Source organism: Oxyura jamaicensis, chromosome 1 (genome assembly GCF_011077185.1).
Source record: "Oxyura jamaicensis isolate SHBP4307 breed ruddy duck chromosome 1, BPBGC_Ojam_1.0, whole genome shotgun sequence".
Classification (NCBI taxonomy): Eukaryota; Metazoa; Chordata; class Aves; order Anseriformes; family Anatidae; genus Oxyura; species Oxyura jamaicensis.
Genome location: NC_048893.1, coordinates 5,244,956 through 5,263,079, shown reverse-complemented (window position 1 = coordinate 5,263,079; position 18,124 = coordinate 5,244,956). Strand labels below are relative to the sequence as shown.

Below are 18,124 nucleotides of genomic sequence, written 5' to 3'. Positions count from 1 at the left end.
CGATAAATCTGATCAGCGGTCCAAGTGCACGTCAGGCAGCCGGCCTCATGTTAATTAACACTCTCCGCACCGGACGGGGGGGGGGGGGGGGGGGTTAAAAAAAAAAAAAAAAAAAAAAAAGAGCGCCCTGATTTTTGCCTGCCCTCACTTCCAGCTGATGCTGGTCCATCTCAACGTGGTCAATAGGTTTTTATTCCGCCGGGGAGGGCAGGGCGCAGGGGGTCGCCGATCGCCTTTCTCCCCCCTCCCGCCGCTGCATCCAACACTTGGCCCCTCGGTCGCGACCTGCCCGCCTCTATCGCGACTCGTAACGCTGTCGGGACACACGGGGAAGGGAGGGGATCGCAAAGAAACTGCTACGGACTCGGGAGGGGATGCGAAGAGGGGGACGGAGCATGGAATGGGGGGGGTCCCCAGCGGCGGCAGCCCCCCGCCGCCACTTACATTCTGTCAGAGACCAGCAAGCGGCCGTCGACCATCATCTCCGGAAGGAAATCCAGCTTGAACGAAGAAGTCATGCTGGGCTCCGGGGCTCGCCGCGGCGGTCGTGGAGGGAAGGATGTGGCGGGGGCTCGCCGGATCCCACAACTGCGCCGGGCGGCGGAGAGGCAGGCACAGGTGCGGAGGCCTCCCCGCGGCAGCCGCCAGCCCCGGCAGTTGTCACATTTCTCTCCCCCTCTCTCGGTGTTTTTTTTTTTTTTTTTTTTTTTTTTTTTTTCCGCCAATCCCCTCCGAAATCGACTGCTGAGGCAAGTGTCGGTGGAGCGCCAGGTGCTGAGCGGGGAGGCGGAGCCACCTCCCCGCCGCAGCTCCCCGGTTAACCCCCGAGGCCCCGGCGGGGCCCGCAGCCCCGGGGAGAGGCCTAGCAGAGCCCCGCTGCCCTGCCCAGGGTCCCCGGGGCTCTCCTGAGGCTCCCCCTGTGCCCACGGGCAAAGTTTGAAAGGGGCGGCGGAGCAGGAGCTGGCCGGCGCCTCAGGGACGCTGCCCTCTTATCCCCCCCCCCCCCCCACCGTGTATGAGGGGTCGCTACCACAGCAAGCCTTGCCCTGGTGGAGCTGGAGGTGCACACTGAGGGAAAGCCCTCTTCTTGTTAAATCCCTCTTCATAAATTCCTAAATAAAACCACCAAACCAACCCCGTGCGGTTGGTTTGTACGTATCCCCTTGTCACCGTGGGCAGGTTTGGCGGGTGGAAGGCGCAGTCGCCTCGCCAAGCTGAGGGCATGGGGAAGGTGTGAGGAGCTTTCTATCCGAACCCCTACATTCAGACCTTGGCACCTATCAGACACTCAAACTGGCTGTACTGGCTCATGAGAGGTGGTGTAGTGACTATATCCCTGCCTGATCCAAAAAAAAAAAAAAAAAAAAAGGATTTAAATAAGTATCAGTGGCAAACACGCACATCTATAACCTGCCAAATGCCCGTTCCCAACTGTGCTGTGCTTGGGGTTGTCCGCAGTGAAGGCACAGAAGCGACAACACCAAGATGTACACAAAATTCCACACATACAAACAGCTGAGGCAGCCCCCCCACGCTACCGCCCCCTGAAAATCTGTATAAATTTTCCTCTGCATCTCCAAAACCTCCTTGCTTCAATAGAAAGCAGCTCCAGGCAAAAGAATATTAACATATTTGCAAAGATTACTGGATGATCTGAGCAGTCTAGACAGACAAAATGTTTATCTGCATTGTGTTTGCTTCTCCTTCTGAATCTCTCTCCACATTTCATAATTCATTTGCTCCAGATAATCAATGCTCAAAAAAAAGCAACAAACACTAATTAAGCACTATGACACTTAAGCTTTTCAAATAGTATTCTGAAAAAAAAAAAAAAAAAAAAAAAAAAAGGCAACCAAGGCATAAATATGCTATAAATCACAAGTTTTAAATTTTGACCAACATCGATTTCATAATAAAATACAGGCTAGGCGAGTTTTCAGAGTCCAGTTTACTACTCTGTTCAAGATACTTTTCCATTTTAAACAGTTAAAAGGAAGAAAAACCCCTCAGGCTGCTAAAATTTTTGCCTACTTTGCAAGTCTAAAGAAAGAAAAGGTTCACTTGGCCCTCAGTGTAATCCCCATAGGACAGCTGCAGTCCTGCACAGATATCTATAGTGTTATTAATCTGCTCTGTTCTATATGTTCACATACTGTCCTCATCACCATGGCACCTAAACATCTCTGTAGAGACATACAAAGCAAAGCTATGGCTCCCTTTTACTAAATTGATCGTGATCCTTCTCCACCAGCCATCCGCCGCAGTGTAGGCCTACACAGAGGATAAAAAAAAAACAGTGCAAATTGGAAATAAAAGGAGAGACCAGCACAACTTTCTCCAGCTGGATGCAGCCACCTGGGTTTTGATCTGAGGCCTCCATGGTGGTTAATCCAGCCCAGAGCAGAGTTGGATTAACTTTCAATTTCGAAATCTTGCCACTGCAGAAGGGGCAGGTTTTAGCTTGGAAGAAATGCAGGCTGCTCATTGAGGATGAGGATATTCTTGCAAGAAGTCTCCACCCTCACTTCACCCTGTGTGGCTGGATTCGTACCTCTCCATCGTCATTTCCTTGGTACGCGCTAAATCTGAGGCACTTCAGTTTCATCAGCCACTTTTCAAGTCCCACTGCTCTTGACTGAAAAGTAAATTCACACTTTGCATAGGATGGAACCGGCTGGGGGGCAGAGAGCATCACAAATAATTTTGCTAAAAATCCGAGTATGAGATTGTGAGATCTTTATAAATTTGCTCCATTTCACAAGGTGTAAGTGCTTAAAAATGCTTCATTAAAACGTATGTTCTTTTGAAATATTTATTTTCCTTTTAATTACATGTGAATTAGCTGGAAGAAGCTGTAGGGAAGCCCTCTTACTGACTTAAGCCTTCTCAGCAGTTTGTTAAATTCTAGCCTCAAATCCCTTGAGGGAATAGTGGATTCAAAGCAGCTTTTAATCATACTATAAGGAGGGTGAAGTAGTATGTAAGTAGGTCATAGAGAAAGCATTACAAGTGCATAGGTTATTGCTTTATTTAACAACTACAGTGTAACACACTTTTCAAAGCACATTTGCTTTTGCCATTTAAAAGTTAGAGGCAGGAACAGGGTCAAATGCAAAAAGGAACCCAGCCTATAAAAGATACTGAGATATGACTCGAGGAAAGTTTATAGGGAGAAACTGCATTCAAATAATACGGTTCTCAAACATAAATTATGTAGTGCCTACGTATGAATTAACTCTTGAATACAGAAGGCAAGCAGTGAAAAACAAAAACAACAAAAACATTTGCATGTTTTTCACACTGTTACAGTCTTGGCTCTGTTATTTGTAATGGTAATGCCAGTTTCCTGACCAGCACAAAATAGCAACTTTTATTAAAAATGAAGGAACACTGCTGAGGTAAAAAATGAAAGCTTTGGTCCGTTACTACAGTACGGAGGGAAATGGGGAGGGGGAATAGCAAATGAAGCCGCATTAATTTTCGCAGCATAAATCAGACAGTAGAGGTAAACAGGAGCTTAGTGGAGCTGCATTATTGCTGTGCTACCACTGTCCACCAATATTAAGCACTTTCAGCTGGTGGAGCATATGGCAGTTTTGAGGAAGGAACCTGGAATTTGGAATCAGCACTTTTGGGGTTTTAATCATATTCCAGCTATAAATGTTGCCTCCTCGCCAACCTCCCCTAGTTTCAGAGGCCAAGACCCCTCTCATCCCATGGTTGCACCATTTACTCTCAGTGCCTCAGTTTCTCCATGCATCTAACAAGGCAGATAAAGCATTTCCACCTCCTATTTGCAGATTAGTCACTGTTCAAGCAGCTTTTCAAGCTAGATGCAGTTCTCCAAACAACCCAGTCTTTGAAAACGAACACCTTCTCAGAGCAGAAAAGCCCACGTGAAAAAGGTAGGGCTGGAGAAAGACAAAGGCTATGCCAGGTCACTCCAAAGCGTATGAGCTCACCCTGACATCACTGCCTGTCCTTCTCATCCAGCGAGTGACAAAGCAGGCACCCCTTCCCTTCCACGTACCGCAGCCAAATCCAGCTCACCTCTCCTCCCTTCTCCGGACCCGCTCCTCACCCCTTGCTTAATTGCCATTCTTTTAATCAGCATGCCTCCCAGTATTGCACCAAGGAAATGCTGCTGTTGGAATCACTTCAAGGCAAAGTTTCCGAGTGACTTCACTCTCCACCGAGCCTGCAAGGCAGCACGAAGAGAGTTCAAATCCTCTGCTTTATTCCCCCCTAAGCCAATGAACATGCTCTGGATTCAGCTTATCTCTGGCATCAAAGCAAGTTTCTCGCAGAGGAGGCAGAATCAGAGCTCAGCGGCGGTGGTGTAAATTTGGAGTAGGCTCAAATGACTCTGGTAGAATCACTCAGGATCTTGCACTAATGTGAGGGGGAAAAAGAAATCTGGTCCAGATAGTGCTGGTGAATGCAAATGAGGTGTTCACTATCTTTCACAAAGAAATAACCTTCCAGGCAAACCATGAGCTGGAAAGGAGTAGTAGCATGGCTAATAGCAGAAAATAGAGCATCTTGTTTTGTGTGGTGGGACATGAGCCTACCTGCCCAGCAGTGAGCTGGGAAGCCTATCAGCTTAACTTCTGCAGGGTCAAGAAAGTGGGGGGAAAAAAGAAAAGAAAAGCACATGAGCACAAGCTGCACAAAGTGTCTGGGCAGAACTGCACAATGGTGTAAAAGCAGAAAGCAACTAAAGCAAAAAGCAGAAATTTATTTGAGTGGCCAAAGTAACGGACCAAATTCTGCACCATTTTATTATTTGTGAAGATTTTGATTATTTGTAACAAGTCCATCTTTGCCAGTTAGGTCTGGCATTGTAATAAAGTTTTGCGATATGAAGCTTTAACCTTTCAGTAAGGAATTTTTATTTGCCTTATGTTCTCACCTGAAACAAACCAAATACATAACAGCCTTCCTCTCATCATGGTTTGAGAAATACAACAGTTTGCAAATAATCAAAAGCCTTTTAAACGGAAAAATTAAATTATTGGTTAGAACTTATCAATGAATGTTAAGTACAGAAATCTTGGTTGCTTGTGAGGTTTCCCCCTAGCTCCACAGAAATTTTCAGAAAGAAACGTTATTTCAAATTAGCCCTGTAGAAAGGCACCTTAAATTAAGCATTTCTAGAGCTTTCACTTGAAGCACACTGATATTATGTAAACTTGGTTGCTATAGAAAAACTTCCCACTCACTTTTTTTTTTTTTTTTTTTTTTGGCTATTTTATCCCACTGAAGAGGTGATTTCATCATACTGTGGGTATGAGGCCTTTGTTCCTTTTTGCGGGTAAGAACTCAATTTTTCCTGAAACAATTAGGCAGAATTTTGCGGCAAAAGGCAGAAACTCTATGTTACAGAGGCCTTTTTAAAAAGTTTGGAGGAACATCCAACTTTGTTAACAGCACCCAAATACTTGGGATGGTCAATCATGCCACTGGGTCTGATCCTGCCCAATGCTGGTGCTGAGCAACGGTGATGCCAGCAGCAGCTGGTTGGTACCATTTGCTCCAGTCAGGCTCTCCGTGGCACACATGTAAATAGCAACAAGTTAATATCTGCAGGACAGAGCCTCATTGTCCTGTTATTTATTTATAGCCCTATAGAAGAGCATCGCTATTGATCTGTAGGTGTTGCCTTTGTGTAGCGCCTTGTGTGTATGTAGACAAGACCAAGGCTTTTTTTCAGCCCAGTCCTCTTGCAGCTCGACAACAGGTATTGACTTTTTTCCTTTTTTTTTTTTTTTTTTTTTTTTTTTTTATTTTCTTTTTTCTTTTATATTTTATGAACTTCTCACCTGATGACTGATTCCAGAACCAACCACAACTGAACAAGGAAAGAAATAGAGGTTCTGCATGCTTGGGGCAGAGCTGATTTTGATCTCACACTATGGCCAAAAAAGGCACTTTTCCCAACAACCCTAGAAGAACAACCTACGGTGGGAACTTAATATTGTTGGGTTTGGCTATTAAAGCGTCTTCACGTGATGAACTACAATCTTGTATGACAGGATAGGAGGGATCAAACATTTGGTGCTCATATGTGTGGAGCTCCATTCTCACAATGCTCAAAAGCCCTGCTAATGCTTTCACAGGGCAGGGGAAAAAGCCCACCATAACCAAAAATCTCTTACCCCAGTCCAAACCCACACTAGGAGACGCAAAACTCCCTCATTTTATCATCACATTAACATTCCTGCAGGTTTTTGCCTAGCTCATGGGGCTGGTTGTTGTGAGAGACACGGGATCAGGAAAGCAGGTGGTGAGCACGGGCTGGGCACAGCAAAAGGCTGGATCAGGAGGCAATGCTGGGGGCAGCACCCACTCCAAAAGAGATGGACAAATGCAGGTGTGAAATTATAACAAGGCACCAGCAAGGCAAGAGGATGGATAAGGAACATCAAAAGAGACAGAAAGCCAAAAGTAGAGTTATTTTTAAAACAAAATGTGAACTAATCTGAGAGGTTTATTACGGTATCTAAAATAACCCGCTGCATCACACTTCTGACTAACTGCATGATGTTCGTAACATTAACCTCCATCTTCCTTCTCATTCGCTTCTGCCACGTGTTTTACCTCCCTTTTCACTGCCAACAATTGGCTCTCACCTTACGCTCAATTTGCAACATCTTTAAGGTCTTTTTTTCATTTGTTCGTGAAGTGCCTAGCACATATCTCAGTCCTCAGAAATAACAAACAATTGCCCTGATAATATGTAAAGTAACTGGCTTTGTTTGACATCATTATTTCCTGCAGACAGAATCCATTAAACCTCAGACATGAAGGAAGGAAAGAAAAGGCTCCTTCAGCAACTGTAGGGCATTCAGACATGCAGAAAACTCCACCATGCCCCCTCCCCCCTCCCCCCCCTTCTTTTTCTCTTTCCTCATAAATGCACACTGTGAGTATTGCCACATAGGTGAGATCAAAAGGTCCACCTAGTCCACACTCCCATCTCTGATAATGCCTTCTAATGGATGCAAAGCGAAGGATTATGAGTAGGGCAAGTGTACTGTCACCCTTTCCACCTTCCAGCAACCACTGGCTCAGGGACATACCAAAGTCAAAGACTGAATCCAAACCAAGATGTTCAGGTTCACAATCACTGATAAAATTTTTCCTCCCCAAGTTCTCTCTCCAAAAGGAACGTTTATAAAGTCAAATGTTTATTACTCCCAGAGCTGCCTGTTAAATGGGATGTTCTTAACAATGTCAGAGATTTGGAGCTCTGTGCAACACATAGGAACATTGGCTTCCTGTTCTGAAGCAAGACATTAAAAACAGCTCAGTATTTAACATAAAAAGATTCCCTTCAGTAGAGTCACAATAATTCATCTGGAACTTTTACATATATTTAATAATGCAAAAATGAGCAAACCATGAGGATCCTAGGGCAGGCAACAAGTTTGGCATCCCTTTGTGAAAATGGCTCTTTAGAAAAAAATTTGGTCACTTTGGATTTCTATGTTCAGGCATGGAGGTGAACTAAGTTAAATGTATGTTCATCAGCCGTACACAGACAAATCTCTGTATGATTCATCTGAGCAGCACTGCAGAACACCTGATGTTGCCGATGCAGTTCTGTTAGTGTTTTGTTATTTTTAAAGGAGGTTATATAACCCTCTCATTAAAATTAAATGTGGGCTGAAATGATGCAGACAAATTCTCAAGCTTTAGAGTGAGCTTCTTCCTCACATTTTAGCTGAAAATAGATTTTTTTTTTTTTTTTTTTTAAGCAGAAGAAAAGGAAAATGAAACCAAGAGATCATTACAGTTGAAAATAGGGTCTCCAAGAATTTAAGTTTTCTGATAATTCACCATTTCCTTTCTAGAGGGCCTCAATTCTTCAGATGCTGACCTGCAGCTTCCAGGGAGAGCAGGTGCAGGATTTGAATCTTAAATTCACTCCACAGCACAGCTATCACATCATCCGCAGCTATCTACACTTGCAAGGTTCAATTTCCAGATGATCTACGTCAGGGTGCCCTTGCTTTTCTCTTCACTCCTCTATTTGTCTAAAAGGGATAGTAAATTCCCACATCCTCTCTCTGATTTTCTATCATTTTTTTTTTCCCCTCCAGCCCTCTGCCCGTGACAGACTGTTGTCTGGCATCCTCAAAGGCTGCTCTTGAAGATGACCTGCTGATTTGCTGCCATGGGAACTCCAGAGCAAGGACAGCATTTCCCCCTTGCACACCCAAGGGCACGTGCAACAGTTCCCAACACCACCTCTCCCCACGCGGCAAAAGTTTGCCCTCTGTTTCAGAAACCTTGCAGGGACATCAGAAGGCTGTGCCTTAAATAACAAGAGTGAGGCAGCCCCTCCGGCATCTGGCGTCTAGCAGCAGCCACTGCTGAATTATTCGGAGGAAGGTGAAGAAGTCTAATAGCGGATGTGAGCATGCAAATTGCTTTTCAGAACTAGTGGAGAAAAGCTTAGGCAGCAAAGCGTAAGATTCGAGAAAAACCCTCTCTAACGTAATGGCAGAAAGCATTATCTTTATATAAGTGCCATATTTAAAACTTCCTAAGCAATTTCATTGGTAATCCTATTCCTCTGAATCAGAGAGAGTTAACCTAAAATTAGGTTATTCTACCAGAAGAAGGGACACAGGCTGGCACATCAGCCGCCAACTTCTCTGCATGGACAGAGAAACAAGTAATTTTTTCTGCTCCCCACCCTCCCAACACAATGTTGGGTGTTTTAATTGAAATACGAGGATCATTTTTCCTTGGCTGCATTTTACAGGGCAGCTTGTGATCCTGACTTTGTCAGTATTGTCAGTGCACTGGCAGGTTTACAGACCACGATACTTTCCTACAAGCACTGACTCCTAAGAGCCTAATCCAGTAATGTGGTCTTAATGCATAATATAATTTCATGAACCACCTAGAAAGTGAGTGCAAATTTGAGAGTCGATGCTTTCCAGAAATGTCAATTTAGCCATTATTTGAGAAACCCTGAAGATGTATCTGACTGATATTAGCCCATGAAATGGTCACCGATCCTTAGGACAGCAGAGAGAATAAAGTTGTGAGTGAGAACAGCTAAAATCCTTTTTGCAACCTGCTCGAGCTCGTTACTACTCACCCTATGTGAGTCTAAAGCCCAGAGTGAAAGATGAAAAAATTAGGGTCCAGATCAAGATTTACCCCAAATTTGCAAAAATTCCTACCTAGATAGTCACTCCTGCCCCCTTCTATCCCATAAAGAGAGTTAACCTTCAGTGCATCATTAACTTGCCAAGCCCAGTATTAAAGTGAATTAAATTGCCATATTTGCTCCCGCTGCAGGGCGAAAAAACACAAAAGCCAAACAAACAACAACAACAAAAAAGCTGTATTTTTGCCATGACGAGAGTGTTAGAGGAAAAATCCAGTTTTTATTTCCTCTGTGAGGATGCCAGCAGTCCTGTTTCATAAACTCCAGCGATTCATCACTATCCCAGGCAGCCAATCATTCGGCAGGTCAAGTCGAAATGGGCTGTGGAGCCAGCAACTCCTGCTGCCCTGATAATGCATGTAATTCCAGGCATGGCGACATGCTTTCTCAACAGCTGCCATTTTCAGTTACCTTTTATACAGCTGACATACAAGTAAATGTGTTGGAAGCAGTAAAACAGTCATAGGGAAGCAGTTGCAAAGATAAATAGCACCTGCACGTGATAATCTCTAATGTCATTAGAGAGTGAAGAAGGATATGTTTTGAAACAGAATTTCTTTCTTCTAAAAACATCACTTTACTTCAGGGGCTTTACATGAGTGTGTGTGTGAAAGAGAGAGAGATTTTTTATTTTATTTTTCTACAGTGTGCTCAAATAAACATCCAGACATTCATCTTGGTTATAACCTAAATAGATATAACTAGAGGGAAAGGGGGAAAAAAGAAAGAAAAAAAACACAAAAACAACTAGCCAGCATGAAAGAAGAAAGCTTGCCACAATTCACTTGCGAGAAAAGATTTGACGTAGCTAGATTTTCCTGAATTCAGTCATGCTCACTTTAAGAAGGACAACTGCTCTAATTAAGGGAGAAGAAAATGGTTTTCTTCTGTTGTATCTTTTCAGTCTTTATTCCTTATAATCTGCCTTAAATTTCATGAACTGCTTGTTCAATAACTGGTTTCTGAATTATATGTAGCTGAATCCTTTTTTTTTTTTTTTTTTTTTGTAGATAGAAACTGAGTGGGAGTTCTGGGGGCACATGACTATAGAAATAAACAGCCACGATGAACAAATGTTTAAACTTACGTGCACACGTAAGGGATACACACAGATGGATACCTGCATATTCAACAGGCAGTTTACATACACAGAACACGCAAAGACCCCATGCCTGCACACAAATGGTTAAAAATACAAAATAAAAACTCTTTCCAATAGCAGCACTGGAAGAAGATTTCAAATGCATACGACTATCCATATTAATTTATGGTAATCTGTAAATGAATGCTGCAGAGACAGTACAGGTTATCCAAAATGGTACTTGCATTTAATGAGAAACTACCACAAAATATCATCAAGACAGATTTAGTTGTATCATCTAATACTCCCCAAATTAATATCATGCAAAACACAAAGTACAAGCCATGCTTCCCCTTTGGAACAACTAGCTCTTCAACTGTCAAAGGAAAGCCAAGCCTTTCTCTCTATATAAAGTCCTCCTCGACATCTTGCTTTCAGATTTCATCAACTTAGGTGTTTTCAGGGCTGTAAGCAGTGAACTTTCCATCAGCGGCATCTTCAGCTAATTAACCCTCCTGATTACAATAATTAGTATTGATTCACTCCTGAATGACTTCTTAAGTATTCAAGCACAATCTACACTTGCAGTAAAACTTCTAGATATGAATATTAATTGAATGCTCTCCTTTGTTTTTCAGCCCCAAAGGTATAGTTTGCAATCTTATATACTTAAATTTGATAACAGAAACACTTCACTTTTATTCTCATTTAACAAAGAGAATATTAACATGTTGATGTTAGAGATTGTGCTCCATGAATCTGGAAAAAAAATACAGACAAAGACTCCAGGCTAATAAATAAATATAATTCACTCCCATTTCCTATGGCAGAATGGGAAGCCGGGTCCCAGGTTAGCACCTTGCTCTCCCAGGTACAACCGAGGACAGTATTTCTTTTTGGCATTACACCTGGTCATTGCAAGAACAAATAACAACTCATGCAGAGTCTGAATGAGCTCTCTTAGCACTGTTATGGAAACAGATGTTGCCAAGTTTGACAACTGCTAGGCACCACATTGCTTTGTGACTGGGTGAGATTCAGCACAGGTAACGCTAAGGACACCTGTGATGTTAATGCATGAGAGCTCTGAACCTATAGCCTCTCAAAAGCTGGCACTTTTGTTCAAGCATGCTACGGAATAGCTTATGTTACAGATTTGCTTCACCCTCTTTGATGTTAATAATAATTGTTATGGCTCAAAAAGCAGTATTTCAGTAAATATGCACAGAATTTTTTTTTTTTTTTTTTTTTTTTTTTTTTGAGGAGGGTTCACCCAGAATAATTCAAAAAATTAGTCTTTGATGTGAATGGAATGTCAGCAAATACCCTTGGAAAAGAACAAAGTAATTGGCAATCCAAGACACAAACCTGCATTGTATGTATTTTATGCAGCATTTCATCTGAAAGCATAGGAGCTACTGCAAGTTTAGTATGAACTCACCTGTGAGAAGAGCGCTTAGGAAAGAGTTTTAGTATTGAATAGTCCTTACAAGTGGAGGGTGGCTGTGCTGCCCAGGTGGCTCTGGGTGTCTGCTACAGGAATGGCACCCACCCTGCTCTGGACAGCCACCAACGGGGCATTTCCATGTCAGCGGGAGTGAGGTATTCACTTGGCTGCCACTCACAAAGGGCAGCGGCTGCTAGAAAGCACAGGCTACAGGCAGATAACTTGGTAAAGCATAACACACCCCGGTTCTGGCAGCCGAGAGCAGTTGTGAACTAGTTAATTTTTGGCTCGAGAGAAGTTCTTCCAAGAAAGTGAATTATTGCATGGTCCCATTATATTAAACACCATCCTTTCTCTCTTCTTGTTTATGCACAACACACAGCATGCAAGCACTACCTGATAATCCATAACCTCTAGGCTTCAAGACTATTTTATGCGATATTACCTTTTTGTTCACATAAACTCTTTCGTATTGATTTATACCGTCTCAACACACAAGGGAAGGAGATGAGACAACAATAGAAAAAATGCAAAAAAGCATAGCAAGTATTCAATAGTCTCCCAAAACATCTTCAAAACATTTTTTTTTTTTTTTTTGGTTGAAAATACATGCTTTAGAAAGCTCTGAACCCCACCAATAAATCTTCACTATATATATATATATTTAATTAAGGGGTCGTATAGCTCCCTGAACCTCTATAAATCAAGCACTGGAATCCAGTTGGAAAAAACAAACAAACAAACAAACAAACAAAAAAACATGAAACCCTTAAAATTAATTGACCCAAGCAAAAAATAAACCACACTGATAACTATCCACCTGTTCTCTCAGAAAATTATTACAAATATTGCTAAAAGTGATGTATTTACTTAACATGTAAACTACTTAAAGACTTTAAGCAGCTTCAGAAACTCCACAAGACTGATGACAATTCATTCTATTTAAGACATAAGCTGTTGTCCAAGAAACAAATCAAAAATGTTAAATAGCTTTGTAACAGTTTCTTTTCATAATGCATAATGTACGTGAGCATTTTTCCAAATGCAAAACAAAAATTGTTAACTGTTCTAATCCTAAACTATGGCTGTCTAAATAGATAGATAATTCATGAAATGTCATATGAATAATTTGTTAGATTTTGGGATAGGAATAGGAATCATCCAGGTAAATTATTCTGCCTGACCTTAAAATATGCTAATAGCTGGATTATAAAAAGGGAAAGTAGCATGGGCTCCCACTTAGAGATCTGATTTATCATTTTTATTGCATTTTCATTACCTAAACAAAATTAGAAACAGTATCTTCAAAACAGCAGTTAAAGTTGATATGATCAGGCATAAAATCATGCAAGGGCACATTTGGCAACTGTGTATTTGCCAGATTGACAGCAGTATTGTAAGCTTTCAGAATCAATAAGTTTTCTCTCCACAGTTAAAGGAGAGGTTGCTAGCAATAAATCTCCAACTTAATGCAATGGACATAATTGTAAGATGCAAACCTCCCCCTCCCTGCACTATTAGCAGCGGATCTCAAATGAAACAACCTTCACAAATTAGGCAATGGACTTCATATTCTACCACATATACAAAAAGATTAAGGGAAATGAAAAAGGGGCTGAGAAAAGGAAAAAAGAAAAACAAAAACAATAACAAAACCCACCCCACCGCCAGACATACATTAAGCTAGTTTGACAGCACCATTGTTCAGCTGTCCCATTGTCAGACCAAAAGATGTATTCAATGCTATGATGTCTGCTAGCAAATAAACAAAAGACTACATTTTTCAAAGCAGGGTGCCAATTCCAGCATAATTCCGTGTGTGTGTGTGCGTGTGTGCGTGTATCTGCGTGTGTGTGTATGTGTGTCTCTGAAAAGAGTAGTCGATGCTGGCCCCCCGCTAAACCTTGGAACATTAAGAATATATGTGTAATCCCACATATGGGAGTATTTACATATTTTTAAAACATCTTCAAGTGGCGAGGACGAGGTAGAGCATTAATAACTATTTACATAGGCTAAGTGAAAATTAAAGTGGTATTTAGGGCACTAGCTCTAATATGGAGTCTCCCTGAGCTTTTTCCATGCTTATTCCATGCCCAGTGCATAATAATGAAGCAGGCAGAAACATTGCAAAGGAGGTGATTAAAGAAATACCAGCTCTCATTTAGAAAAAACAGATATAAATATATTATTTTTTTTTGTCTTCTTGCCCTCTCCGTACATTTGTCGTCAGACATGAAATGTGCGATTCTAACTAGTGAAACGCTCCTTGCACGCAGCAATGCCTGTCTTTTCCTTTAAATAGGGAAACTACTTAATACCCAGCACGGTTATAGTTGCAGCGGGCCCAGGCAACTCGAAAGCACGCGTTAAAACAAAGGAGACAACATACCTTAAAAGCAGCTCCTCATTTCTCATAGTAACAGCGGATTTGGGACAGCGCATGCTTTCTGCACCGATATTCTCAACAAAAGCCAGTTCAGAAGTGCGCTCAAACATCAATGCCACAGTAGCTACTCACTAATGGCTACTCTTTCTCTCTTTCTCTCTCTAGGCAGACGCTGAGTGGTGGAGCAAAGGGGCCCCTGCAGATTCACTAAGCAGAAATAATCCTCTCTGACAAGTTATGTTGTCTGGGCATATTTTACATTAATGCACTGTGCTGCCTATAGGGGTCTTGTTTGCGTTCACTCTAGCCTAGCTGGTGTTAGCTCTCTTAATTACCATCAAGAAAAAAAAAATAATAAAAAAAATTAGTGACATCTCCCCCCCCCCCCCCCCCCAAAAAAAAAAAAAATAACTGAAAGAATATATGGGTGAAGGAGGGGAGGCTTTTCCCCCCCTGGAAGGATGAATGCTTGATATGGATCTTTTGTTTGCCCTGTGAACTCAGTGAATACAGTGGCAAACAGATGCTGTGGCTCGCAAGGCTTGTGCACTTGAAGGGAATTGGGTTAGAGGCTCTTTCTGGGGCTTTGGAGTCGCAGCTGGAGCTCTTGTTCCCTGCCTCCTTCCCTTCCCTGTTCAAGGCTGAGTGGCTTTATGGGACCTGCCAGCTCACATCAGAGTGACTGGGGAGTATTAATGCAGGCACCTGGGGATCTTCTGCAAGTTTTCTGCGTATCTGGGCAATTTTAACCTCTCCAAAACACAAATCCTCTACGTTGCTTTAGCAAGGCACTGAGTTTGTTTGAACCCAGTCCCATGCACTTGGTTTGGCAGAGTTCTCACAGACAGGAAACGGGCTGCATTATTCAATGATTTACTCACTTCCGATGTATGAAAGGAACTATAGCATGACTCTGATTTCAAGGAAACAGTCTTTTGGGCCCTAATTCAGAGATCCGCCATGTGATTTGTAGAAATTGGTCGTGAGCTTCCCACTTGCCAGGGTAGTCAAAGAGAGGTTTATTTTCACATCTTGGTTTCAGCTTCTGGTGATGAATGCAACTACTCTGGGGGCAGGAAGGTGGTTGGTGTTTTTTTTTTTTTTCCATTTTTTGTTTGTTTGCTTTCTTTCATTTTTGTTTGTTTTAAATCTCCATCAGATGCTTGAGTTGGTTTTTAAAATGTCAACAAGACCTTGACGCTTTTTTCAGCCAAAGGCTTCTCTGCATCACTGACGCAGTAAAATGCATCTTAACAATGATTGTCATTTTCTCTGAGGTCCTGTTCACATAGGCACATGCAAAACTCAATGAACACAGTCATCGAAAAATGAAAGCTACTCAAAGAGCCCAGTAGGAGTCAAATACACTAAGCCTGAAATAGATCTGGACCTCAAATCTTGAATCCAAACTTTCATAGACTTCCAGCTATATCTGTGGTTGGTCCGAACTTCTTTCCTACATTATATGCCAGTGTCTTAAAATATACTGCTGTGATATCCTGATGCAGTGCTAACGCTTCTATTTCCTGAACAGAACTTCACATTTAGGGGCTTGATCTTTCTGGTAAACTTGAGCCTGGGAATGAAGGCAAAGAGGGAGCAATCACCAGTATAAATATACTGGTAACAACTTTTTGCCTTCCAGATAGCAGCTGTAAATGTCTATTAAGGTCATAAATTGCAGCAGAAACGATCCTTTTGTTCTACACTTCTCATTTAGCACTGTGAGACCTTGGGATTAGTTTCAGTCATTCTAATATAATATTTATCAAATGACCAAAAGACAAGTGACAAAAACAAAACTAGGTCTAATCTACTTGTAATGATGTAGAGAGAAAGAGATGAAGACGGTAGTTGGGGAAACATGGATATCATGAAGGACTGCAAGTCAAGAGAAGATGGGTTTCAATTTGCTTCCCTTTTCATCTGCAAAACATGACTGGGATTCTAGTTGCTCTTGTAATAAAAAATAAATCATTTTAATGATTAGCAATTCAAACCAATGCCATGTTAAAATGTCATGTTCCAAGGTCAACTGAGACAACATAGCTTGTACTTCATGCTAAAAATATCTGAACAGTCATGGAAGGCGGCCAGGAAAATACTAAACCAACATGACAAATCCCATACCTCCTGCCCCAAATACTAAATCCATTGCTACCATTTCAGGCATGGGCACCAGCACTCCATATTCCTCCTCCTTCGCCATTTGTCTTCAAATCACTTTTGAGAGGTGTAACTCACCGTGACGCCTGGGCTGCTCCAGACCAGTCTCATGCTCCTGAGACTGATGTATGAGCGGAGGCAAATACCAGAGTATGCTCAAGAATATACAGCTGAATGGGAAGTGTCAAACAGTCTGATAAACTGCTACAGTTTTCTAAAAATATGGCAAGTATCGGCATCTTAAGACACTACCAGCTGAGGGAACAAAGATTTCTTTTCAGGCTGGAGTAGAATGGCTCCCACAGAGCCCTTTGGTGGGGAATCAATGGGCTTCTGTTGGGCAGCTCCACGCAATTGCAAGTTCTCCATCGTTTCTGTACTCAGAAAGACAGCGGAGCAGCAGCAATAGGAAATAAAGTGAAGTATCAAGGAAGGACTCATCTACGGCCAAAGGAATAAATAAAGAAAAAGAAAATAAAATCCACAAAGCGGTAACACAGACAGACAAAAAGAACCTATGTTTTCTATCACACATAATGAAATGTCTGACAGAGCAACATCTGCAGAGGGATCAGAGCTGCTGAGGACGAGAAGGAATATGAGTATTATTTTTCAATTGTAAGACGTACTAAGCAGGAGTGCTTTTAAAATAATATGGCTTAAGGGAAGATTAAACCAGATGCACAGGGCTATCTGGCTTCTTTCAAGATGAAAGTCCAGCTGTAGAGTTTAAATTCAACATTTAACACTAAAATTGATTGTAGATTCATAACTGGTATGTATATATTGCAGAATGTTCTACACAAATTACGTGCAGGGGTGGACATTGGAAGTTTAATAGTTTTGTTGCCTTGTATTTAAAGTAAACCGAAGCCCTGTACACAGGGTCTATGAATTTGCTGAGCTAATTATGCAGGATTGCAAAACTTTGAAAGGTCCCGGTAATACCAACCATTTACAGAGAGAAAATGATCAAAACTTCTGTGGCAACCAGTAGTAATATCAATGATCTGTATCAATTAAAAAACCTGTCTTCTGCTCTCTAATACTTTAGAGTATTCTTTGACACTTTTGTTTGTCTACAGAATTTTTAAAGTATTCAGAAGTCCAAAATATAGTATTTTTTATGTTATTTTTTAAAAAATTTTTGCTACACTAAGCAAGCAATACTGCCAGCTAAGCAACAAAATGGCAGAAAAATGGTGGACAAAAGTCCAGGACAACTGCCCAAAAATCATGAATGCCCCAAAATCATGAATGCAATCGTGAGAGCAAACGAAAGCCGTGATTCATTTTCCCATTTCACCACATGTCCCTGTGTCAGATCTCATGCAAGCCAATTAGCCTCTTGCTCACATCTACATCCTTAAAATGGAAAAAAAAAAAAAAAAAAACAACAATGAATTGCATAGAGCACTGTGACATTAAATATACACAACACTAAGAGCTATTTAAAACAGTGTATTGTTAGGAGTCACACAAAATACTTCTTCTCACAGGAGTCTATGTCCTGGTTATCTGTTGTTCTATGTGGTTATTTACGCTCAAATCAGTTTTGTATGAAAACCTACTCTTCTAATCTGATAGCATTTTACTGTTCTAGATGGTTAAACCCCACTGTTGAAGCTGAGCAATTAGTCTGAACTAGTAATCTAGGGCTTCTTTATTGTGAGTGCAGAGAGATTATTTATTCTAAAGAGTATTAGCATCTCTCTCCATTGACTACAATGGGAGGAGATACCCAGCTTTTAAATACATACATTAGGCAAGATGAATCCCACTTACATGTCAAAAACGAAGGTGAGAAATCTCGTGTTTCTGCTTCAGCATCACCAGGCAGGACACATGGACCTG

The 18,124-nt window shown here is 41.7% G+C and overlaps 1 protein-coding gene across 16 annotated transcripts in view; it reads right to left on the bottom strand.

Annotated features, from left to right (window-relative positions):
• CELF2 (CUGBP Elav-like family member 2) overlaps positions 1 to 18,124 on the bottom strand; it is a 565,285-nt gene that overhangs the window by 245,388 nt on the left and 301,773 nt on the right. Inside the window, exon 1 of one of the 16 annotated variants that reach the window (XM_035315487.1) lies at positions 14,108 to 14,365. The exons of 9 other annotated variants lie outside the window; for them this stretch is intronic. In XM_035315487.1, coding sequence (XP_035171378.1) covers positions 14,108 to 14,214 — 107 coding nt within the window. In that variant the 5' untranslated portion in view covers positions 14,215 to 14,365. Of the gene's footprint in view, positions 1 to 444; positions 1,000 to 14,107; positions 14,366 to 18,124 lie in introns of those variants that run through there. 6 more of the 16 variants (XM_035315491.1, XM_035315489.1, XM_035315493.1 and 3 more) reach the window with 6 other exon arrangements.